The 25,955-nt window shown below is 44.4% G+C and overlaps 1 protein-coding gene across 6 annotated transcripts in view; it reads left to right on the forward strand.

Moving 5' to 3' along the window:
- Positions 1-25,419, forward strand: part of TCOF1 (treacle ribosome biogenesis factor 1) — a 59,006-nt gene extending 33,587 nt beyond the window's left edge. For all 6 annotated transcript variants that reach the window (XM_030211709.1, XM_030211713.1, XM_030211711.1 and 3 more), the window contains 9 exons: positions 3,632-3,895; positions 6,366-6,617; positions 8,355-8,532; positions 8,778-8,884; positions 9,416-9,614; positions 17,108-17,611; positions 19,905-20,023; positions 22,254-22,290; positions 25,335-25,419. In XM_030211709.1, the coding sequence (XP_030067569.1) occupies positions 3,632-3,895; positions 6,366-6,617; positions 8,355-8,532; positions 8,778-8,884; positions 9,416-9,614; positions 17,108-17,611; positions 19,905-20,023; positions 22,254-22,271 (1,641 nt within the window). In that variant the 3' untranslated portion in view covers positions 22,272-22,290; positions 25,335-25,419. The remainder of the gene's footprint in view (positions 1-3,631; positions 3,896-6,365; positions 6,618-8,354; positions 8,533-8,777; positions 8,885-9,415; positions 9,615-17,107; positions 17,612-19,904; positions 20,024-22,253; positions 22,291-25,334) is intronic.
- Positions 25,420-25,955: the final 536 nt, after the last annotated feature.

Below are 25,955 nucleotides of genomic sequence, written 5' to 3' on the forward strand. Positions count from 1 at the left end.
GGGAGGGTTGGCGGCGGGATAGGGGTTGGAGAGGGTCGTCGGCGGGGGGGGGGGGGGGGGGTCAAAGTTGGTGGTGGCGGCGCCAAGGAGGTCAGCGGCACCAGGGAGGGCTGAAATGTGCCCCCTCATCTCGTGCTCTGGACCTCCCTCCCGCCGAAGTCTGGCTACGCCCCTGCTGGAGACCACACCTACAAAAAGATATAAAGAGAGGGCGGCTACAAAATTGGTCAGTGGTCTCTGTTGTAAAGCATATGGGGACAGATTTAAGGTTCTCAATAATGTATACATTGGAAGAAAGGCAGGTGAGAAGGGATATGATAGATTCATTTAAATACCTCTGTGGCATCAATGTACAGGAGGTGAGCCTCTTTCAAAAGAAGGAAAACTCTGGAATGAGAGGATGAAGTTAGGAGGTTATAGGCTCGGGAGTAATCTAAGGAAATACTTTTTCATGGAAAGAGTGGTGGATGCATGGAATTGCCTCTCGGTGGAGGTGGAGATGAGGACTGAATTTAAGAAAGCATGGGACAGGCTCATGGGATTTCTTAGGGAAAGGAGGAGATAGTGATTGCTGTGGATGGGCCATTTGGCTGTTAATCTGCCATCATGTTTCTATGTGTATAGTGCAGTTTTATCTGGGATAGCAACCAGTAAGGCAATTGGTATGGGCTAGATTGGAAATTAGGAAAGGAATATCTATAATTAAAATCTTTACAAGGCATGTTATGCAGTTGTGGTGGAAGATAGAAGAGAAGGTGGAGGTTAGGGGGGGGGGGTGCAGATTTTTATTTTCTATAAAATCGGAACTCCAGAAAGGAGATGTTGTGGGAGGGATAGGGTTTTTGAGTGGGAGGCCAGAGGCTTAGAGATGTTTGCATCATTGGTAGACCAGGAGGAAATATTAAGCCATTCAATATAGGCAGAATATAAAATCTCCACCAAGGAATTTTATAATTATCTTAGAATTCGTCACTGTATGCAGCAAAAGGAATGGAATAAAGTATAGGCACTGAATCTCCATGTGGGAAAAATTTTGGTTGACATATATGGGTCTAGGGGCCTGATATCCCAGGGAGTTTCGCATCTGCCATATATGAGGGGATGAGAAAGGGATATGACTAGGAAGCTGGACAAAACTACAGGTGCAAACTTTTTCAGTAGCAGTCAGTATTAGGGAATCTAATTAAACGTGATATTATGGTTGCATAAAATTCAGTTGAGTTACTCGGACCAATTCTGGAAAGGATGTGGTGGAGCTGTTTGGGTATAAATCAGTTTTAGGAACAGATTAAAACGGGCGTTTTTAAAATATTGTGGTCCACTCAACAAGGAGGTCCAGTGGGATGCTTACTAAGGGGGATGGGGTTAGGTGGGGATTCAGTCACTATGTGTGAGAAACAAGAATTGATTTGTTATCCAGCAGCGAGGAGTGAAATGCATAGAATTGGAAATCATCTGGACCTCCGACACGAACAATGGAGAAGGAAAACTTTTCCTCCTGGAACTAGTGACTGCAGCAAGACATAACGAGAATGATAAAATTATTGAACACTGGGCCCAGCTTTATCGATACTTGTCTGATTGGGGACAGCAAAGGAAGGGGGGTGTATAAAGTTGCATGTTAAGGCAAAAGATGTTTATATTTATTACTTGTCGAAAATTTGCCTCGTCCTTCCGTTACTGGAGTCCCAAACACTGGAATATGTTACCTCATCACCTCAAAACTCAAGAAGACCACGGCCTTTTTAAGAAGTTGTTAAAGACATTCCTCTTTGCTAAGACTTACCCCTCAACTTGCAATGTTGATTAATGTATCCTTGTCCCCTTCCCTATCTAGTTCACTCTGTTAGATGCTTGTATTACCTTTAAGTTTGTACTTTTATTTAATTTACTGTAAGCCCCATTGAGCCTGCACGAGTGGGAAAATGTGGGATATAAGCAACAAATAAATAAATAAATAAATAAATAATTAAAACTGAAAATAATAAAATAATTGAAAAAGGTGGTGCCCCTTTAGTTCATAGAGTTCTTGTTCAAGGAGAAGCATTAACAATGGCCCTGTATGGTGAAATCTGAACTCAATTTGACTTGGGAAAATTGTATCTCTCAATTTATCGAGGACTTTTGATCTTTCAACCACCAGCTATTACTTGATTGTCTTGCTACAGTTGGTATTGGGGCAGAATAGTGGGAGTGGTTCTCATTCTTTCTTCATGCCCAAACTTTCTAAATTGTTATGGGCCTGTATTGTTCCTCATCCCAAGGCTCTGTGCTTTGCACTTTACTTATTGATATGTTCGCCCACTTCCTACTCTTATCCAGAGTCATAGTATCGCTCTCTACTCAATCATTGCCTCAAAGCTTCTGCTCAGCAACAAGTTGAAGTTCAATCCACTTAAGTCACAACCAATGTGGATATTGGGCAACTTGACTTGAGCCATCCATTGCTGCTGTATTTCTGGATTACCTCTTCCCTTGCAGATGCCTTATCCATTTTGGGTTGCAACTTCGACTTCTGGTTTGACTTTTGAAAATCAGCTATCAGTTGTCATCAAGACTAGCTCCTACATGTTAAGGAGAAAACAAAATGAATGTAAGTGCTAAGAATCTCTAGCATTCATTTATGTATGAGTTCTCTGTCAGATTGATTATTGCAGTTCTCTGTGTAATGATCTGAAGCTTACTACTTTAAAGATATTACAAAAAGCACAACACACTGCCGTTAAGTTGTTTTTTTATAATTCGAGATTTGCTCACGTCGCTCCTTGACTCATTGGTCAACATTGATTGTCAGTTTCCTTTAGAATAAAATTCTAAATCTTGTTATTAGCCCACAGACCTTTTTATACAGGAATTCCAGAATATCTGTCCAATCACAGCATGCAAATTTATTGACTATATATTCCGTCCCTCCATGTTAATTTGTACAGTGCTGCGTAACTCTAGTAGCGCTTTAGAAATGTTAAGTAGTAGTAGTAGTAGCATATTGCTTATCTAGACCCAGCCCTCTGGAACTCCATCCTACATGATCTTTGATCAGAATCATAATGTTCTGGAGGAACCTTCTTTGCTTCTTACCTCCTCTTACTTCTCCTATCAACAATTTAGTTCCTTTCTTCTTTCCTTCTTATAATTTGAATTTATACACCGCTCAGATGGTATTCTCCATGGCAGTTTATCAAGACTAAATAAAACTTGAAACTTCTAAATGTAAATTGGGCCTGAAATCATATTTTTCAGGGTAGGCTTTTGGAAAGGAAAGGGAAAGGGGATTGGACTTGATATACCGCCTTTCTGTGGTTACAGTTCCAGCAGTCTATGTATATACAAGTACTTCTTTTGTACCTGGGGAGTAGAGTCGCAAGGAGCTTCAGTGGGAATGAAACCCTGTCCCCCTGTTTTCATGCCGCTAGCCTCAAAGTGATAGCTAATACTGGGCCTTTTTTATGGCATTGTATCATGCCAATAGAAAGTTATTGTGCAATAAGTTTTTTATGTCTACTGTTTTATACATTTGTTTTTTGTTTTATTTGTAAACCACTGTTTTTTTTATTATGAAAGACAAGTAAATACATGAATAAACACTATATAATTTGTATTTCTTCTTTCCATATAATTATCTTAATTTTAGCTCAAACCAGCAGCACTTTACAAAACATTCCAGTCCAATATAACAATGAAGAATATTCCAATAACAGCAGTGCCTAGCAAGATTGTCCAAGGAAAAGCTTCTGGTCTAGCCGCAGGCATGAAATCAACATGGGCTACACCAAACCAAGTCAAAGCAGGGACAGGAAAGGTCGTGACCCCTGCAAAGGCTGCCGAAATTGAAAAAAGAGAGAGTTCTGAGAGCAGTGACAGCTCTGATAGTGAGGAAGAGGAGGAGGCACAGCAGGTATGTCCCAATGACTCAAGAATAGTGTGCTTTGCACTGTGTGGTAGCACAATGGCTCTTTTGGGATCTTGGATAAATAGGACTAAATTCTGTAAATGGACACTTAGCACCGGGATCCACACCTAGTTTTGGGCGCAAGGATTTACACTGACTGAAACCAGGTGTAAATCCTCACACTTAAATCAGGCACGGATCTGCCTTACTCTGTAAAACTGCATGCAAATTGTAAGAATGCCCATGCCCCTCCCATGGCCACCCTTTTTGGAGCTGCACGTAAAAATGTATGCGTATTTCTTTATAGAATCCTGACTACAAAGATGAGTGTATAAATTCTAATTATTTAGCGCCCTATTATTGGCGCTAATAGGCTTGTTCAGTTAAATTTGTGCATGCAATTTTGAGCTCCATATATAGAATTAGGGGGGGTATTGTGGCTGATTCTTTGTTCCTGGTGATAGTGCTCACTTTTTGTGACCGATCTATAGCGCCATCATTCCTGATAACAGTGCTAATTTAACAGTTAATCTGATTTACCTTCCAAGTGGCTTGGCAGCGCATCTTCAGGGATTTACTAACCATTATTAAGTATAACTGAAATGGGTGGTTCCCTTTTAGTTTATATGAGAAGGCATGAATAGGAAGGGATTTTGGATTTGACTCGCATCCTTTTTTCAGTGGTAGCTCAAGGCAAGTTTACAGAGGCATATTTTCAAAGCACTTACTACTACTACTACTTAACATTTCTAGAGCGCTACTAGGGTTACGCAGCGCTGTACACTTAGCCTTCCAAAGTTCCATAGGTTTCTAAGGAACTTTGGAAGGCTAAGTGCTTTGAAAATATGCCTTTGGGTACAGTAGATATTTTCTGTCCCTGAAGGGCTTGCAATGTAAGGTTCTACCTGAGGCAATGAATGGTTAAGTGACATACCCAAGATCACAAAAAGCCACAGTAGGCTTCCTTTCTCAGCCCTCTGCTCTAACCATGAGAACCTTCACTTTTGAATTAACTCTCTCGCCATATGTATCTTAATATTGAACCACACCATCCAATGATCACTGGATGCCAGATGATTGTCCACTGTAATATCGGAAACGCTGTCCCCTTTTGTAAGCACCAAGTCCAGTTTGGCCTCATCCCACATGGGTTCCATAACCAACTGCTAGTACAGTTTTCCCTGTAGAGAATCCAGGATCCCCCTACTTCTGGACAACCCCGCAAAAGGTATACCCCAGTCAACATCTGGTATGTTAAAATTGCCTATTAATGGTATTTTTGTAACTGTACTTTGAATGTCTTCAATTAAATCTTTATCCACTTCTGCCTGTGAAGGAAACTTGTAGATCACACCAGTGTAATCAGAATTTCTATTCCCTATTTCCAGATTAAGCCACAATGCCTCTCCTTACCCTGTGACTCCTGAAATTGTTGTCTTTTAAGATATAACGCCACTCCTCCTTGCTTTCTTCTACCCTCTTCTTCCTAAACAGATTATAGCACGATATATAGGATATAATTATATCCTACACACACGGCTTCCTAAAGGAAAAGTCCATAGACCGTTATTAAATGGGGAAAATCCACTATTTCTGGGATAAGCAGTATAAAATGTTTTGTACTTTTTGGGATCTTGCCAGGTATTTGTGATCTGGATTGGCCACTGTTGGAAACAGGATACTGGGCTTGATGGACCTTTGGTCTTTCCCAGTATGGCAATATTTATGTACTTATGTAGGAAACAGCAAAGGTGAGTCAAATGATACATGGAAGATGCTCCAAAAAGTCTAAAAGTTTATTGTCCAGCAACCAAGACTTAATGTGGCCATGTGTAGCACAGTCCAGCAATCAAGACTTAATGTGGCCATGTGTAGCACAGTCCAGCAATCAAGACTTAATGTGGCCATGTGTAGCACAATGGAGATTGTATCCATCAAAAACATTTACTTCAGTGGAAATCCGCTAATGAGCTCTCTAAAATACACTCTTCTTCACGAACAGCAAATGGTCCGTTATAGAAAATGAAACCATTTGCTGTTCGTGATGAAGAGTGTGTTTTCATGACAGATACAATCTCCATTGTGCTACACAGCTTCTTTTTGGGTCACAGCAACATTTGGAGAGTCCTGAGGCAGGCCAGAGGGCCCGAAACACGGCCACGTCGAGACTTGGACGTTGGACAATAAACTTTTAGAAGTTTTGGAGCATCGTCCGTGTATCATTTGAGTCACCTTTGCTGTGTCTTTACGTCTGCGAAGGCTTCTGTTCTTGTGTGTGTACATCGGATAATTATATCCTAGTCATGGTTTTCTGTGTTTCTGCCACTAAATCCAAGTCGGCCTCCTCCACATAGACTAAAGCAATCTCCATGGCATTTGGTGACTTGGGTTCTCTAATACTTTTTCTAGAAATCATCTTTCTGCAGCTTGGTTATTTGTGTTTGCATTGATGTATTTTTCTTTATTTTGACTTTAGGTCAAACCATTTCCTAAACCTCTGCAAGCTGTAGCAACACCGGGAAAGATTTATACACCAGTCTCAGTTACCAAGAGTGCTCAAGGAAAGGTTTCTACTCCATCTCAAGGTACAAAACCAGCAGCAGCTACATCAAAGCTAACCAAAGGAGTTAAAGGAAAGGCCATGACCCCTGCAGAGGCTGCTGGGAATGGGACTGAGAGCAGCAGTGACAGCAGCGATTACTCTGACTGTGAGGAGGAGACCGGGAAGGTACAAGTAGAGCATTTGGAGTTTATTCATGCAGAAGACTGTGGAGTTCTCATGAGATCATGTGCTACAACTTTGTTTTGGGTGGGGTGGGTGGTAAAATGATCATGATTCTTGGGGAGGGGATTGAAAGTTGTTTGAAAAGGGTGGAAAGTTGAAGGTTTGCCTAGGGTGCCTAATAACCCTGCACTGCCCTGGCCAGCTTGGTAAAGCTGCAAGCATAAACTATATGCTTGCAATATATAGTATCATATATATTGTACTTGCATGTTGATAGTTTTTTGAGTTTATGTTGTTGTCAGGATCTATTATTTGCATTGACTGCATCTGCTCTTTGCCTTCCCCTGCAAGCTGCTGCCGTAGGTGATTGCCTAGACTGACTACTTGATAATCTGGCCCTGAGACTAGCAGGGATGTCACTGTACTGGCTTGAAATCATTACCGAATGGCTTGAATCTGTTTTTTAGTTGGGTAGCTTGCTGTAGAGAAGCCCTATATTCTGTGACGTCCCTCTCCCCACTCTTTAGCCCCATCACACTGAAACTGTTTTTAGTGCAGGGGGTATTCACTGTGGTCATTTTGAAGGCCACCCTCGAGTGGCCTGCTTTTTAGAGTCATCTGAAGGATACAAATACAGCTGATGAGTATAAGATTTCTGGAAAATCGGGCTGGAAGTGAATTTCCCTGCCTAGCCTTGCCAAAGGTTGTATTAGCTGTATTGGAAGCATCTGAGTAGAGAGGACATATTCGTTATATGTTGCTCTCATGCTCATCGTGGTAGAAGGATAGGTAGAGAGAGAGCAAGTGGACCTCAGTTGCCCACTGACTGAGAGGCTCCTGCCCAGTTAAATCTTTTCTGAGCCGACCAATCACCAATATTCACAGCACTTAACTAGGCAGTGCCGCTGAGTATCGCTGCTCACCGGTTAGGTAGAGCCAGTACCTAGCAGATTAGTGGCGATATTCAGTCCGCTACCTGGCTAAGCAAACACACATGGGTCCTTTTACTAAGGCGTGTTAGAAAGTGTCTGGTGCTGCAATTAGCACGTCGGTTTGCAGTGCGTTCTGGCCACTTTTTAGCGTGGCTGAAAAATGTCTGTGGGCACATTCTAGTTTCCCCATTAGTGCATGGCCAAACCGCCAGGAGCCCTTACCAACACCCATTTAGGTGGCAGTAAGGGCTCCTGCGCTAATTGAGTAGCGCATGGTAATATACCCACGCTTTCTGATTAGCGCAGGCATGCCTACTGTCCGCCCCCAGACTCCTCCCCCTGACAAAAAATTTAAAATATTTACCGTGCAGTAGCGTGCAATGCTGCCCAAACTACCGCGGGACGCCTCAGCACGTCCCACGGTAATGCTCTTTTACCACACGGTAAGCCCACGTTAGGCCTACCAAGCTTAGTTAAAGGGCTCCATAAAGTTAGGACAGCAAAAAGGTTGTCCTAAATTTATCTGCCAAGTTGAGGCCTGGCCTGAATATCAGCCGGTGCCCAGTTAACTTCCAGGTCAGTACATACCCTGATAGTCAATACTAGGAGTCACAACTGCTCTGGCATTTAATATTTGGGGTTAGTTCGCCCTTCAGCAAGCTGAATATTACCTCCAGTTAGTCTGTGTGTAATAACGGTGCTCGAGGCTCTTTGCCTACGTTCTAAGGCTATTGGATGTTCAACATATACGGTTCTTTTACATACAGCTCCTTTAGCCTGTGTTTTTTTTCTTCTTCTTTGGAAGCAGAATGCTAAATCTGGTAAACCAGCAAAGCCTGCAGCAAAAAACGTTCTGGCTAATTCTACTTCAAAGGCCAAACCTGACAAAAGCAAAGGCGTTACACCAAGGCCAACCAAAGCAGTGGCGAAACAGTATAAAACCTCCAATAGCAATGAAGACTTGGATGATGACCCAGCAACTCCTGGTATGAAGACCTTTGATACTACGCAAAGATTTTATTTTTTTGTTTGTTTGGGTTTTTGGGTTGTTGTTGTTTTTTAAATTGTTTCCTTGAGAAATGGTAAATAGTATTGAAATCGCCAGTGGAACATTTTACGTTTATAGGCTTAAGTACTTAAGAGAGAAGGTGCCACCATGACTTCTTTGTAGAACCGTCTTCCTATGGTGGAATTCCTCTCAAACTTCGCTTGTCTTTTTTTGCACTTGCAGCCCAGAAGGGTATACAGGCTTTCACAGTAGATAAATCAGTTAACGTCAACAAGTCCTCTGAGGATTTCAGTGATGATGATGGTAATGATGATGCAGACCCTACACAGGTAATAAATCTATTACAGTCTCTTATAGGCAGGTATCCAGAAGTACCAGTTCAAAGCTCATCTGTTTGACCACAGACCTAAGACTCCCTGTCTGTAAGTACTAACATGAAACCTCCAGCTCCAACGTACAGACCCCCTTCATCTGAAACTAAAGTGAGATTATTTGAACAAACTTTTCTAAGTTTTGCTTCTCCTGCTGTCACTTTAAGTGTTGTAAAGAAATCAAAAGGGAACGGGACAAGCATACTGGCAGATGTAGTTATGGTGTAGACTGAAAACTTTAGGGTGTTGTGTTAGGTAAAAAAAAAAATTGTCCATAATTCCAGTCAGTCTTGGTATATGTTATAACTGCTTGTAAGTCATGTTTTCATGGTACGTGGAGCTTTCCCTTAACAGCCATCAGGTCTGTGTTTGTATGACACCTGGCATTTATTTGAATGAAAAGTACATTTATAAGTAATGCAGAAGTATATTATACATGTTCAGCCATCATATAATTTCTTATTTTTCTGTGCATTGTAAACCCTTTAGTCACTCTTAGCTGCCTTGTCGCTGTTTACCAAGAATTACACAGCCATGCCCGCAGAACCCCAGAACTCAAAGGTGGCAACAGTGGCCAGAGCCATAAAGGGTTCTGGGAAAGTGAGCAGAGATGACATCTCGGAGAGTGAGAGCAGTGTTACAGATACAGAGACTGTCAAACCATCAAGCAAACCTACGCCCAGATCAGGTTAGTCTCAGGGAACCCTGTGCAATGGTCTGTTGCTGTCTGAAACTCGCACAGGAACACCTTGCCCCTGCAGTTGTTTTTGTTCTAGCTGCCATACACTCATGAAGGAATTCAAATTTGTCAGACATGGAGAGTAAGCCTTTTGAGTAAGGCAGAAGAAGATGAGAAGCTGGCTCACACCTTTAGTACCTTGGTCATCCTTTTTCTAACCGTAAGTCAGTTGCCCCTTCCAGAGATACTTGAAAGGAATCATTTGATAGTCTGAAATAGAGGTCCCCAGACCTGTCCTGTGGAACCTCCAAATTGGTCTTCAGGATATCCACAGTGAATATACATGATGAGAGAGATTGCTTTATTGTGGATGTCCTGAATACTGGCTTGGGGGTCTCTCAGGACAGGTTTGGGAATCGCTGGCCTAAAACATTGTACATTTTTTTTTTGTCTTGAAAAGCAGAAAGATGGCATACATGCCATTGCATACATTTGGAAGTGGGCAGTAAGGATTTCCAAAACCGGAACTTTGCTGCACGCTAGTTGAGAAAAAAGTTGTGTACTACAGAGTCTCAGCTTCCTTCCCTACAATACCATACCTGCAGTGATCATTTTTAGCATTGGCTAAATCTTCCATTTTCAGTACACTGGAGTTATCATTTCACCCTCTGAGCAGATCCAACCTGTGCAGTGGCCCCAGTAAAGGAAAGAGAGGCTGTTATCCTTGTAGGTTTAAATGGATACGACATAGAAGTCTGTAGTCCCCCCCACAGCAGAATACAACTTCTTTCCTGGCTAAAGAGTAGTGTTCCATAGCTCTACTGTAAAAATAAAAAGCTCTGGGAGGGAGAGGTTGGTTCACTTCCCAAGTACCTGTCATCCTGTGCCTCTTTACCAATGTGGAAACCTGCCTGCTGCAAACTAGCATGAGAACAGCAATTTCTTTCACAGAAAATAATGAACACCTTGCTTGAGCTGTACTTTACTCAAAGAGTAAAACCTGAAGGGCTTGCTGTTCCATTGGGCTAGTGCATAAGTGCATACGTATTACCATACTGGGACAGACCAAAGGTCCATCAAGCCCAACATCCTGTTTCCAACAGTGACCAATCCAGGTCACAAGTACCTGGCAAGAACCCAGAACAGTACAATACATTTTATGCTGCTTATCCTAGAAATAAGCAGTGGATTTTCCCTAAGTCCATTTTAATAATGTTCTGTGGACTTTTCCTTTAGGATGCCATCCAAACCTTTTTTTATACCCCGCTAAGCTAACTGCTTCTACTACATTTTTTGGCAATGAATTCCACAGTTTAATTACACGTTGAGTGAAGAAACATTTTCTCCGATTCGTTTTAAATTTACTACTTTGTAGCTTCATTGCGTGCCCCCTAGTCCCCTAGCGATTCACGTCTACCCGTTCCACTCCACTCATTATTTTATAGACCTCTATCATATCTCCCCTCAGCCGACTTTTCTCCAAGCTGAAGAGCCCTAGCCGCTTTAGCCTTCCCTCATAGGGAAGTCATCCCATCCCCTTATTTGTTGACGTTTTCTTTCGATTGTGGATCTTTGCCTCTCTTTTTGTCTGCATGGTATAGGAGTCTTGGCTCTCATGTTCTGGGCTTCTTTCTTCTTGTCTATAGGGAAAATGTTTCTGCTGTGCTCCAGATGGAGTTTGAAGCTTCTCCTTTCAGCTAATTTTCTCAAGGTGTCTGAATTTTAGATCGTCCATTGTAGGTGTTATGGAGTTGGAGTTGGTAAAAATGTACTGACTCTGTCTCCAGCATCAAAGTATATGGTATATATGGTAAATTTATCATTTTATACTTCTTTGTTCTGGATCTAAAGTAGGTGATATTTACTTTAAATCCAGAACAAAAAATGTAAAGCTTAATATCAGTCGAAGTTGGAGCTGGAGTCAGTTGGTCAGTAGAAAAATAGAGGAGTCAAAGTTAAAGGTTTGGTGTACCGACTCCACAGCCCTGCCTACCGTACCCCCTCGACTCCCCCCTCCTTGCGTAGAGCAGGGGCGTAGCTACTTGGGGGCATGGGCCCCCGTAGATTTGGCCCTGGCCCCCGCCACCAACTCCTTCAGACCCCCCCCCTCCTGCCGCCAACCCTGCCTCGCCACCTTTGCTGGCGGGGTCCTCTTCTCCGGCGCGGCCGCGTTGCTGATCTGCAAGGGTAGGCTTCTGTTTCTGCAAGTGACGTTGTACGTGCAGGACGTCAGACTCACAGAAGCCTGCCCTTGCAGATCAGCAACGCAGCCGCGCCTGAAGAAGAGGACTTCAGCTGGCAGGGGTTGGGGACCCCCACCGGCAAATGTACCCGACGGTGGGAGAGGGTTGCCGCCGGCGGGAAGAGGGGGTCGAAAGGGTTGGCGCCGTGGAGGGTCAAAGGTGGTGGTGGCGGCAGGGGATTAAAAATGGCGGGGGGGGGGGGTCAGCGGCTCTGGGGGGGGGGCTAAAATGTGCCCCCTCACCTCTGGCTCTGGACCCCCCTCCCGCCAAAGTCTGGCTACGCCCCTTGGCGTAGGGGAGCACTCACCTGCTCTAGCAGTATATCCTTCCTGGCAGAATGGGTTGTTCCTTATCGTCTTCTCCAGACCATTCCTGACGAGTGGGTACTATGTATTCCTACTAGCAGAGGGAAACTGAGAATTATTGATCAGTGTTCCTGTATAAGGGACTGTGCAACCCTGACCTGCTCAGTATTTCTCAGTCTCCTAGCCAGAGGTAGGTGTGCTGTGCAACCCTGCTCCATGTTTGTGGGTGAGCCGGTTTTGGCCTCTTTTTAGTCCTAGGTTCTGAGGTTCCCTTAGGGGATCTTGGCTATTGGGATCTTTGTTTTAAAAAAAAAAAAAGAAAATTGATTTGGGAGAGGAGCAGCTGCTGTTGGTCTCGGGCTTTGGCCTTCGCCTGTTGGGGGTGTACACTCCGGGCTCCCCCCTTCTCCCCCCTTCTCCTCCCACCCTGGGAGAAGATCCTTCAGGCGGAGACCTGGAAGGAATGGAGCACCGTTCTATTTAAAAAAAAAAAAAAGGGGGCCGGGAAAATGTGGGCGCCGGAGAAGTTTTCCTTCTGCTTGCAGCTGCAATCTGAGAGCAAAAAAGAAAAGGTATTTCAGCGTTTTCGGCAGTGGGGCTGCTGTTAGCTGCTCACCGTGAAGGCGCTCTTCTTCCCTTTCTTCCTCCCCTGATGGCGACACAGTCGGAGAAGGCGTGCCGGTGCGCGGCCTGTTCAGCGTGCCACATTGTCTCTATTAGTACCAGCCTCTGCCGGGTTTGTGAGAAGGTGGGGTCCGGTCACACTGTCGACTTGGATTTGGGTTTGCCGGCTGTGGCTCGCCTTTATCAGCTCCCCCAAGCAGATTTGGAGACCTTTAGTAACAGTGGTCATGAAGAAGATGGCCATCCATGTTGAGGGTGGGGCATCTCTCAAGGATCCGCAGGACCGCCGCTTGGAGGCCTTGTTGAAGTGCGCCTTTGAGGACTCCTCCTTAGCCTTGCAGGCGGCCGTTTACAGGGGTTACGTTGCTCATGTATGACTTGGTTTGTGCTTCTGCGAGGAGTCTGGCGCTGGTAGTTATGGAGCATCGCTTTTTACAGTTCTGTCACTGGGCGGCGGATGTAGCGTCCAAAGTACGTCTGAGACAGCTCCCTTTCCAGGGTAAGCTTCATTTTGGCGATGAGTTGGAAAAGCTCGTTAAGAGTCTGGGCGAGTCCAAGGGGGCTGTGCTTCCAGAAAATAAGTCCCATTTGGTCTCCCAATCTGCAACCAGGGGTCGCCTCAAGGAGGCACGCAGATACAGGCCGGGTAGGGGAGCGGGATCTCAGCACACTCGCTTCTGGAATAGGGGTTAGTCCTTTCAGCCCTTTCGGGGTAACCGAAGGGGAGGTCGTGACGGAGGTTCCAGGGGCACTGGCGGTACCAGAGCCTCACAGTGAAGTTGCGTGGGCCCAGTCTCTGGGTCTGCCCATAGGCATCAAACTGCAGCTGTTTTATCAGAGCTGGGTCCGGCTAACTTCGGACCAGTGGGTCCTGGATATAATCAAGAATGGGTATGCCCTAGAATTTTGCTGTTTTGTTTTTGTTACATTTGTACTCCGCGCTTTCCCACTCATGGCAGGCTCAATGCGGCTTACATGGGGCAATGGAGGGTTAAGTGACTTGCCCAGAGTCACAGGGAGCTGCCTATGCCTGAAGTGGGAATCAAACTCAGTTCCTCAGTTCCCCAGGACCAAAGTCCACCACCCTAACCACTAGGCCACTCCTCCACTCTGTTCTCTGCTAGATGCCTTTTTTGTTTCTCCTTGCAAGTTCCAGCTCAAAGCCAGGGCTGTCCATCAGACCTTGGATCGTCTGTTGGCACTGCGAGCCGTGGTTCCCGTCCCTCCGGGCAACAGAGGCTCTGGAAGGTATTCCATTTACTTTGTCATGCCCAGGAAAGAGGGCGCCTGGCATTTGATTCTAGACCTCAAAAGGGTGAATCGGGCCTTGCAGGTGTTGCCCTTCCAGGTGGAGACCCTCAGGTCGGTCATCATGGTGGTCCAGCCGGGGGAGTTCCTCACGTCCTTAGATCTGAAGGAGGCATACCTTCACATTCCTATTCTCCCGGATCATCAGAATTTTCTTTGGTTTCTGGTCTTTGGGAGATCACTTCCAATTTCGGGCAGTTCCCTTCGGGCTCGTTACAACACCACAGACCTTCTCCAAGGTGATGTTGTGGTAGCGGCCCAGGTGCGCTGGGAGGGGATCTTGGTGCATCCCTACCTGGACGACTGGTTAATCAGAGCAAAGTCTGCGGAGGAGAGCAGGAGAGCCACGGGTCGAGTCGTTCTTCTCCAGTAGTTGAGCTGGATTGTCAATGCGTCCAAGAGCTCTCTGGTTCCCACACAGTCCTTGGAATTTATGGGACTGCGTTTCAATACACGGGAGGGCTTGGTTACCTTCTGGCAGAGCGCATTCTGAAGATCCAGTCCTAGGTTCGTCGGTTGCTTGTAGCCCAGGCTCCATCAGCATGGGATATTTTGTGACGGTCCATCGTGGCGACCATTGAGGTGGTACCGTGGGCGAGGGCGCATATGAGGCCTCTTCAGGCAGCCCTCCTGGCTTGATGGTCTCCCCAGATAGAGTCTCTCTCTTACAGAGTGTCTCTCCATCGCCAAGTACGCATCAGTCTTCAGTGGTGGCTGGATTTTCATCATCTGAGCTGCAGCATGCCCCTGGACACTCCTGTCTGGGTGTTTGTGACAACGGATGCCAGCCTGACTGGGTGGGGTGCCCATTGTCAGGGGCAGATAGCTCAGGGATTATGGTCAGCAGAGGAGTCTCATTGGTCCATCAATCTCCTGGAGACCCGGGCAATTCATCTTGCCCTGTTGCAATTTCAGCCGATGCTCCTCTCCCGCGATGTCTGAGTCCTCTCTGACAATGTGACAGCGGTCACCTATGTCAATCGTCAGGGGGGTACCAAGAATCCTCTCTTGGCGCAGGTAACGGCGTTGCTCATGACCTGGGCAGAATGTCCGGCTTCTCTTGGCAGCGCATGTTGCGGGGACATCCAATCTGCAGGTGGATTATCTAAGTCAGCATCGTCTGAACCCGGGAGAGTGGGCTCTCGCCCCGTTCGCCTTCCAGCTCATTGTCGCTCAGTGGGGCTCCCCGATAATGGATCTCATGGCCATGGCTCCATGAAACTATTGGCGCAGCTCTGGTCTCTTTGGGCTCATTTCTTTGTGTTTCCTCCATGGCCACTCATCGGTTGAGTCCTTCAGCGCATTCAGGGTCACACCGGTCACGTGATTCTGGTGGCTCCCAATTGGCCACGTTGACCGTGGTATACGGATCTCATGCGGTTACAGTGTACACGTCGCTTCCTCTTCTTTCGGAGGACGGTCTGTTGAGTCAGGGACCCATTTAAATGCCCGACGTAACTTGATTCTCGCTTACAGCTTGGCTGTTGAGCGGGCGCGACTGCTGAAAAAGGGTTACTCGGTTGCAGTGGTGCATACCCTTTTGAGTTCCAGAAAGCGGTCCACTTCCTTGGCCTACTTTCAGGTTTGGCTTGTTTTTGAGGCTTGGTGTGACGAATGAGAGGTGCAGCTATTGAGGTCCGCCGTTGGTCATCTGCTGGATTTTCTGCAAGGCGGTCTGGAGAAGGGCTTGTCTCTGTCCTCTCTGTGGGTGCAGTTGGCAGCGCTCACCTGTTTTTGAGGTCCGCTTCAGGGGAAATCGCTATCCCTTCATCTGGATGTGTCTCATTTTTTCCAGGGGTTAAGCAGTTGTGGCCTCCTTTTCGTCTTGTGGTTCCTCCTTGGGACTTGAACTTATTTCTGTCGACCTTGATTCAGGCCCCATTTGAGCCTTTTTACGTTCAAGGTAGTCATTTTGGTGGCTATCACGTTGGCACAGCGTATTTCCAAGTTGCAGGCCTTGACCTTTCGTGAATTGTTTCTGGTCTTCTCCAAGGAGAAGGTATTGTTGTGGATGGTGCCTTCCCTTCTTCCTAAGGTGATTTCTCCTTTTCATGTCAACCAGTCCATCTCCTTACCATCCTTTCTACGGGAGGATCCTCCTCAGTTGTATAAGTTGGACATTCGTCGGGCGCTGAGGTGTTATGTGCACCAAACAGAGTTTCGGAAATCTGACCACCTCTTGGTCTTGTTTGGGGGATCTCGGAAAGGGGAGGCGGCTTCCAAGGCCTCCATTGCATGATGGATCAAGGAGGCAATTTCCTCCACGTACTGTTTAGGAAAGAGGTGCCCAGGGTTCTTCGGGTGCATTCTACACATGCGCAGGCTTCTTCCTGGGCAGAACACACTCTCATTCCTCCATAGGACATTTGCAGGGCGGCAACCTGGTCCTCGCTGCATTCCTTCGTTAGGCATTACAGGTTGGATGTGCAGGCCCAGTGGGACGCTTCCTTTGGGGCGTCTGTCTTGCTCCGGGGGCTTTCCCACCCTCAGTGAGTACTGCTTTGGTACTTCCCACTCGTCGGGAATGGTCTGGAGAAGACGATAAGGAAGGAGAAATTAGATCTTACTTCTAATTTGCTTTCCTTGAGTCTCTCCAGACCATTCTTGAACCCCACCTGGGGTCAGTGGTTAAAGGTCTGGATAGGGTCCTTTTTCTTCTGGGATTACAACTGCATCTGGGAGTTGTTTTGTTTAGATTACAGTTCACGCCGTTGGTACTCTTTTCCTTCTGGAAGCTTAGTTTTTGATTGTACTTTAAGTCTTATGTTCATTGTTACTTCGGTTCAGTAGGTGTTGCTTGGCTATTTGAACTACTGAGCAGGTCAGGGTTGCACAGTCCCTTATACAGGAGCACTGCTCAATAATTCTCAGTCTCCCTCTGCTGGTAGGAGTGAATAGTACCCACTTGTCGGGAATGGTCTGGAGAGACTCAAGGGAAGCAAATTAGCAGGTAAGATCTAATTTCTCCTTTTGACCAGTGTGTACTGTTCATTCACTTTCTCTTTTAATGTTGTTTCCACAGTGCCTGCATCGTCACAAGAGAGAAATGTTATGGCGAAGAATCTCGGAGCCAAGCAGAATTCTACTGGAAAAAAAGCAAAGGACAAGAATTCACTAGCAAGTAAAGCAGTGGAAAATGATGCAAGAAAGGCCATGAAAGTCTCCAAATCCAAGCCTGAAGAGAATGACTTTCCAACTTCACAGCAGCCCGTGGGCACCGTAGGAAATATGGCCACAGAATCGCTACTCTCACTAGAAAGGTTGATGGACCTCCGTTTGAAGAGTGCCAGCAAGACCCCAAAAGCTAAGACAGCTGATGATGATGATGACTCTGAGGAGGAGGAGGAGAAGAAAAGGAAGATCCCAGCAGCCAAAGCTGTGAAAGAAGCAGAAATACCCGAAACACAAACTTCAAGGGTGAAAGAGAGCAAAAAGAAAAAATCGGCAAAGAAACTGAAGCTGGCGAGCGGTGATGCTACCATGGTCACCAAGAAGAAATCTGGACAAAAGAAGAAAGGGGAGAAAAGTGAGTGTTTCTTTGCAGCTGAATTTTCACACTTATGAAACATTGGGAAGGGGCGGGTGATAAAATGCAGTCAAGAGCAGTGTAGACTTTACATTACATAACTATTCTTACATGGGGTATCTCACAGCCTCTTAGTCCTGATCAGTAACTCCAGCCTGGATCTCAAGCCCATAGCTCTACTAAAGCAGTGTTTCCCCAGTTCAGTCCTGGAGTACCCCTTGCCAGTCAGGTTTTTAGGATATCCACAATGAAAATATATGCTGCCTCTATTATATGCAAATCTGTTTCATGCATATTCATTGTGGATATCCTTAAAACCTGACTGGCAAGGGGTACTCCAGGACCAGACTTGGGAAACACTGTGTTATAGGAACCCCCACCATAGGCCTGTTGCATACAGTGGTGTCATGAAATGCTTAGCCACCTACCTGGGGTTACCCCATGGCCACTTAAAGGGTCTATCCCCAGCACAGCTCAGGTCCACCTGCATCTGCCACTTGTGCTCTGCACTAGCACCCTCCTCCCACTGACTAGGTCACAACTGCCTGGGTAAGTGTCCCGCTCTCAAATTATCCCCAGTGATTTCTAGGTTCCCACAGTTCCCAGAAAATACAGACCCAACACACAGACCACCAGGATTCTTTATCAGTCTAGACATGCAGAACAAACAAACAATTGTGTTTATTCTCAGAACTTGGAACAGTGAACAAAACAGAAATGTGCAAATAGCAAACAATAACAGGTAACTGAAATATGGATCAATTATAACACTAACTAGACATTTGTGTACTGTTTAAGTAGTACCTGGGAAGGTCAGGACATATAATTCACTGAACTTCAGCAAAGAGATCTGCTGTCTTTCCTCCCTGCCTGAAAATGAGCTCAAAACCAGTAAAGTCCAAATGAGATGAGCTCCTTGGCCAATGAGAGCCCAGTCAACAAGGTTTTAAATATATACTGCTTGTTGCATCCTGTTTGTGTCAAACTAAAGAAGAAAACACTCAGTTCTCTGTAACAGCTTTGAGCATAAACATTCACCATTTGCTGGCCCAATAGGAGAAATACACTTCAGAACATAATCAATGCAGGAAAATATCCAATATATTTAACAGGCTTAAAACACTGTTTCTTCAAAAGTGGTGACTGCACTGTCAGCCTTTGCCTGTGTGAGGCATTAGCTGCCCAGCGACATGGTTAGGAGAGGTGATGGTAGGGAAGCAGGCAATGATAGTGGAAAGGACACTGAGGCATCGGAGTGAACAAAAATGTGGTACAAAGTGCATTTTGCTGTAAGAACTGGAAATATAGAGCTTGATGTGATATATATCCATATGAAACATTTATGCCTCTCCTCTTTAGCTCTGCTCTCCAGAGATAACCTCAGAGGTACTTTATCTTTGCTGATTCATTCGGGTAGGCTGAAATACTATCTGTGGGTGTATGGCAGTCAGTGAGTGTGTGCCCCTCAGAAAGACAACAGAACTTTTACATATAAATGTGACTGCAGGCAGTGCACGAAGCAGCCCTTTGCAGGGCTACCACAGGAAAGGAGGTTGTTTGGCACATGACAGGTCTGTAATTCTTCTGCCACATAGTTCTGGTTTGTTTACATTTCACATTTCACCTTTGTTTGACATACTGGCTCTTGAAGATCCACAAAGTACCCCCAGCCTGCATGCTACCCAGGCAGTTTTAGAACTTCCCCCATAGAGTTTCCCGATTAAATATGTTGCTCTTCTCCCTCTCATACCTTCTTCTGCAGCTTTTCCCCCAGTTTCTGTTTAAGGACGTACGCAGGGAGCTGCTGATGCCACAACACAGGACAGATTGCTATCTAATGTGTGGAGAGGAGCCGGTGTAGTACCTGGCTAGAAGATGATCATCAGGAGCAGTAGATTCACTCGCACTGCTGCCCGACGAATCCTGGAGCCTTATCTTTGACACATTCCCCCCCCCCTCCCCCAATGCAACTTCCTGTTTCCTCATGGGTGAAATGTGTTGGAGGAAAGGCTTCAGGGTTTGCCAGACAACAGCATGAATGAATTGCTGCTGCTGTCGACAACCCCTGTATCGAAGACATGTGTTAAGGTAGACCAGGGGGTGGTGAGAGAGCGGGAGATAGAGGAACTGGAGGGAGAAAAAGAAGCCTCCATCCTAGACAGCAAGGTGTTCTTCCAAACAACACAGAAAAATTATTTCTTACCTGATAATTTTCTTTCCTTTAGTCACAGCCGATGAATCCAGAGACTTGTGTTTTGAGCTTTCTCACACTATCCACATTCCCTCCCCCCAGAAAAGAAAAAAGACAAGAAAAAGAAGTCAAAGAAAATATCTCAAAAAGACAGTTCGAGCACTGGGATCAGCAGCACTGGTGCAGAGGATTTCACTCCCTCCCTCAAGTCAAAGAAAAAGGTAGATGTTCTTAGTGCTTGTGTGAGTTCACACAGTCCCTTGCATATCCCCATTCCTTTGTTCTTCTCTTGAGTTTGTCTGTTTTTCTCCTTCCTCAGTTCTGGCTAGCTGTAGCAAGTATTTTATTTTATGTATGTATGTATGTATTTATTTATTTATAACATTTGCATCCCAGTTTATCCCACACAAGTTCAGGTTCAATGTGGCTGTGAACAGTAGAACATTTGACAGCAAGTGTAAGTTACATTAGATACACAGAAACTTATGAGAATGCAATGTAATTAAACAAGGATAGAATGTATCAGAATCAACAGGAATAGTCCATGTTAATAATTATATGGTGAATCAGTTGTTTTCGTCAATGAGAAATGACCTTCTCAAGTAGGTCTTTTTTAGCAGTTTGTGAAATATGAGATAGTCAGTTGTATAACTTATTCACTTGGGAAGGGAGTTCCATCTCTTAGTGCATTGACAGGAAAATCCAGCATCATGAATTGCTTTATATTGAATTTTATTGCAGTTTGGAAAATGGAGAACAAGGAAGTCTCTGGAAGATTTCAATGCGTTATGTAATTTGATGAGTAAATACACACAGGCAGCTCCTGTGACTCTGGGCAAGTCACTTAACCCTCCATTGCCCCATGTAAGCCGCATTGAGCCTGCCATGAGTGGGAAAGCACGGGGTACAAATGTAATAAATAAATAAAATAATTTGAATGTGATGTGTGCATTTCTAGGAAGCCAGTGTAACTTTAGTAATAAGGGAGTCACCTTAGAGTAGCAGGGAGCCCTGAGCATAAGACGAGCCACCATGTCCTGGGCTGTTTGTAATTTTCTTAGTAATGAGGTTTTTAGTCCTGCATAGATTGCATTGCAGTAGTCAAATTTAGATAGTACTATTGATTGGGACAAGAATCCGAAAATTGAGCTTGGAAAGTATGATCTCAGTCTTTTTAGTTTCCATAGCGATTTGAAGACATTGGATACTACTTTAGATACCTGTGATTCAAATGACAGTTGTTGATCAGTTGTCACGCCTAGAATGTTCATATTGGGCTCACAGAAGTATGCCCAAGGGGGGCTGTATATGACAACAGGCACAGTCTATGGAGGAGTAGTCTAGAGCAATGTCCTGGGGAACACCAGCCAGTCAGGTTTTTAGGATATCCCAATGAATATGTATGAGAGAGATTTGCAGGCACTGCCCCTTTTTGTGTCCAAATTTCTCTAATGCATATTCTTGTGGACATCCTGAAAACCCAGTTGGCTGGGTGTGCCTCCAGGACTGGGTTGAGAACCACTGACCTAGAGGTTAGAACAGTGGGTTGAGAACCAGAAGGACAGACGTTCAAGTCCCTTGTCCCTCCCTGAGGCACTTACCACTCACTTGTTGCCTCGAGTACCCACTTAAACTCTTTGGGAAAATGGATTTGTCATAGCCAGATTGAAAATAATACTGTTAAAAGCCACCTGCAGTAGCATTTGGAAAGATGGAATAAAAATCCCAAAGTTAGTCAGATGTATTTATAAACCCTGTACCAGGCTACAGTTCAGCTTTTTTCATCAGTTGCTGTGAAATTTGGGTCTGCACATAAGACACTGATATGACTAAAAACCCCACAGCCACTTATCCCCTTCCCCTTGCAGAAGCATTGACATCGCCTACTTTCACAGTAAGTGATGGATGCTCCTTCAAGTACTAACTGTCTCACAGGGCAGATAACCAGGGAAACCACTAGTTTCACAATAAGGACCATTTGGTTTCTAGTTTTGTTTTGGGGTTTTTTCTTACCACCTTTGGGCATCCAGTTCTGGTTCCATTAACCTTCATTTGCAACTGCATGGGATTTTTCCTGGTGTTAATCCCCTCCCAGCTTACTTTTAGATCAGTTTGTAGTGTCTGTCCATGGTCAGATGTCGTCCACCAGGGCTCCTGTACAAAGTTCTGCCATCATGGGCCCCAAATTCAGGCACAAGCTGCTGCCCCACCCCTAAGACTCTGAACACTACTTTTCCAGCATGCGCAGCTCCCACTGAATTAACAAGCAGAAGACCTGAGTGAGAATCGAACACAGGTCCCTCCATGAGACAGTGTCTTTGAGCCACTGAACCAACTTTGGGTCTTAGGTCTCATTGAATGAAGTTTGGTAGAATGTCTTCTCCTCTCCAAGTCCCATGTCTGTTTTCACATACCCTGTTCTTTATTATGATTATTATTATTAATTTCTAGAAAAAGAAAACTGACTGATGGCTTTAGAAGCAAGAAGGTAAGAGGAATTTGATGGGTACTTTTCTTGTCACAAACCTACAAAAGCATTAATTTTTTTCCCAGTGTAGGAAAAGTGATAGCTTCTGTCTGTCTTTCCCGGGGATGGTCAGTCTTGAGAGCCCAAACTAGTCTTTAAATGTAATGTTTCCTAAGCTGCTCCATAAATATTGTAATTACTGGGTAAACTTTTAGAAATCTTTATGCATTTTGAACAAAAGAAAGCATCAAAGCATAGATAGATAAGCAGTCTGACCCCCACACCTAATGCTATACAGCAAGCTTGTCATCTTATTTCCCACCCCTGCTACTCAGGAAAGTGTGTGTGTCCTTCCCTTTAAAATGTGTGGTAACATTAGCATCAAGGTGGGCGGTTTAAAAATTTGCCCACTGATATATTCAATTTGTTCTGTAATGAAAAGATTGGACCCAGATTTTAATTTTTTATTTTAAATGAAATTAAAGAAGTTGCTTCCCCTGCCTAAAGGCGATTATGAAATCAATTGTATAGCTTCAAGATTCAACAACAGGACTTAGCAGAATGTTAGGCAAAATAAATCAAGCAGACAACAGCATTTACTTGGCCTGATATGACACAAACCATCCTGCCTGTCAGTTTAGCTCAGTCTCTCCCCCGCCATCTTCCCTCCCTCCCCCTCCTACCTGAAAAAAATGTTCTTCCCACTGCAGGCCTCTCGCAACAGCTAAACAGCCCCATCTAGTGGCAGCCACTGTAAACTGAGGATGCACACTGGAGTAATACAGCTCTCAGGCATCCTTCATTGCAGATTTTGCTTTAAATTATGTGCTGTGGAGAAGTCTACGGAAGAACCAAAGACCTCCGCACTGATACACAAGCGAGCAAACACAGCATGACTGACAAGAAGGATGATGCAGAAAAAACACATTCAATGGACTAAAAAAGTTCTCAGCTGTGACTTGATGCTACATCGCTCCAGAATTGCTTTTATCTTTTCCCGAGGAGTGTTGCTTTTGCATTTTGCAGAACATTGTAAATTCACACCACTATAACCTACAGGGACTCCTGAGGCAGGCCCTTATGGCTGAAACACGATTTGTGTCAAGCCCACTTGATTTTAATAAAGCATCTGATGTGGCCTTTTTAGTCCATTGGACATGTTTTTTTCTGCATCAAACTTTGTGTCCGTCCCCCCCCCCCCCCCCCTGCCCCCGCTGTGTTTGCTTGCCTATGGAGAAGTCTTTCACATAAATGGCTGCTTCTCTGCTTCTCTTATGTAGCAGTGAAATATGTAGGTGCTTTATAATTGTTTTCTGCTATGGTGCAACAGATGCGTTGGGTTAAATGTAAGATCTTTGCCTGTCTTAGGCTAGTTAAAGTGAACTTTTCTATCAGAGACCCATTTAAGGCAATTGATTCAGACAGTTGCCCTCTTCCACCTTGTTTATTGTAAATGTCATCTATTTAGGCCTCCCAAAGTGATTGATGACGGGACTGCACTTGTTAGTTCTGACTGGCACGAGGTGGGAGAGGGCAGCATCTAATTTAGAGCCTCTGCTTTGGTTGCTTTTCAAGCTAATTGTTAGCTGCCACAGAGTCCACAGTGCACATGTAAGTCAAAAGTGCATTTTTAATTCCAGGCCTTGTGGTCTAGTTCTGAAAACAGGTTACTGTACCCGTCCCTGCAAGCTGAGGGTAATATATCTCAATTAACTTGGACCTGATTACTTTAAGATTAGAAGATTCCTACTTTATATTATGCAAACAAATGTGGTTGTTTAAAAACTGGGTTTTTGGTTTTTTTTTTCTTTCCTTAAGCCAACTCAGCTTCATTGAGACTTGCATTAAAACTGTTTTCTTGGATTGCTCATGATGTATTTTTATTTGTATTAATGTATAGGATTTTTTTGTTTATTTAAATATTTGATTTTATGTGTTGCGTTTTGTTTGTAAATGTTATGATCTGCCTTGAGCTTCTTTTGTGTTATTCAGAATATAAATGCAGCAGTTAAATAAGCTGCTATACATTTAGCACTTTGCAGCTGCAGGTTGGAAAAGACTAAAACTGTGGTTAAATCTAGCCAACTCGAGGCACAGTAACTTGCCTGCCAAGTGGACCGGTCGGGGTGAAATTTGAGGGAGAAGTGTAGGCGCAGGATATCATTGGTCTGCCATTTCCCCTATCGACAATTGCTCTATTAAAAATGACCTCCTCATGTTGTGACCAAAGTTGAAAAACACATCCAGGTGTTCGCTTGGTTTGTGCTCCTGTTAAGAGGTAAATATTCTGCTGGCGGCAGTTTTTCTTGTAACAGAGAGAAGGAACAAAGTACAAAAAAAGTCCAAGCAAAAAAACAGCACAAAGGGCCTTTAAAAACAAAGAGAACACAATTTGTTCATCAAAAGAGTCCTTTAATAATAAAATTTGATTGGCAGAACACCCGACACAGGCCGTGTTTCGGTGCTGCCGCACCTGCGTCAGGGGTCACACCAGTGACAAAAGAGGCTTCAACAGGCTAATTTCAACTGTCTGATGATTTCCAAAATGTTCCTCCGAATATCATGTAATGCAAGGTTCATGCACATCATTAGTTTTTCTTGGCCATCGCCAGCTGTCCCTTTTCCGCTTAACTGCCATATTCAACCCTTAACCGCCTAAGTGAAACCAGATAAAGATAGGACTGAGTCATAGGTGGTCTGATTTCTCTGGTTATTTAGGCAGTTAAGTGCTTAATATTGGCATTTAATTACATAAGTGCCAACTCTGCCTCCAGACCGCCTAGAAAATAGACAGCTATGACTAAAGTGCCGCCCTACACAAGCGATTTAATCAGCCAGGAACCTCTGCCTCCTGGTTAAATTGTTTTGAATGTTGTTCCCTAAGTTTATAGGTGCTTTAGAAGATAGATCTATGTGCTTATTGGGGGAGAGGGTTTAAGTGCCAGAAGGAATAGCTCATTTGCACTTAATGCTGGAATGGGATCGCCACCGTCAAAGCAGGCCCTCTGCCCACTCGATGCTTTACAATCTTTTCCTTTTTTTTTTTTGTTGTGTTTTTCCCACAGGATTGGAGTCTAGCGCCATCATGAGGAAGAGGAGGCATAGTGACCATCTACACTTACGACACAAATGACTGTGCGGAGGGATGTGGAAAAAAAACAATGAGCCAGACTTTCACATTTTATTTGGAAAGAGACATATTCTGGGGTATTTTTATGTTTGTTTCTCAATAATGCAAAATTTAAATTAAGGTGGGGAAAGACTTTCTTTTATTTTTACTTTCTTTGTTATGACTTAATGTTTAGCAGCTCAGTGTCTGCACTTTTATTGTGCTACCTCCACTGGCTTATGGAGAGAAGGAAGTAGGGATAAAAGCAGCCAGAGGAGGCGCTGTAAACATCTACAAAGAAGGGGAAAAAGAAGGTCTTGAAGAAGCAACACTGACCTCCCCAGCACAGAAAAGAATTAATTCTAAAAAAAAAAGTACAATGACTAAAGAAATATGCATAAATATATATATTTTTAAGAGAATTCCTGTACACTCTTTGTTCCTTACAAAAAAGGTTGGTTGGGGATTTTTTTTTTCCAGTTTGGATTGTTTTAAAATCTGTGTGACTGTTAATGTGCATATTCAGATTCACAATCTCTGGTATGCACGTTTTATGCTGCTGTAGAAGGCATCCTTG

This window comes from Microcaecilia unicolor, chromosome 8, assembly GCF_901765095.1.
Source record: "Microcaecilia unicolor chromosome 8, aMicUni1.1, whole genome shotgun sequence".
NCBI lineage: Eukaryota > Metazoa > Chordata > Amphibia > Gymnophiona > Siphonopidae > Microcaecilia > Microcaecilia unicolor.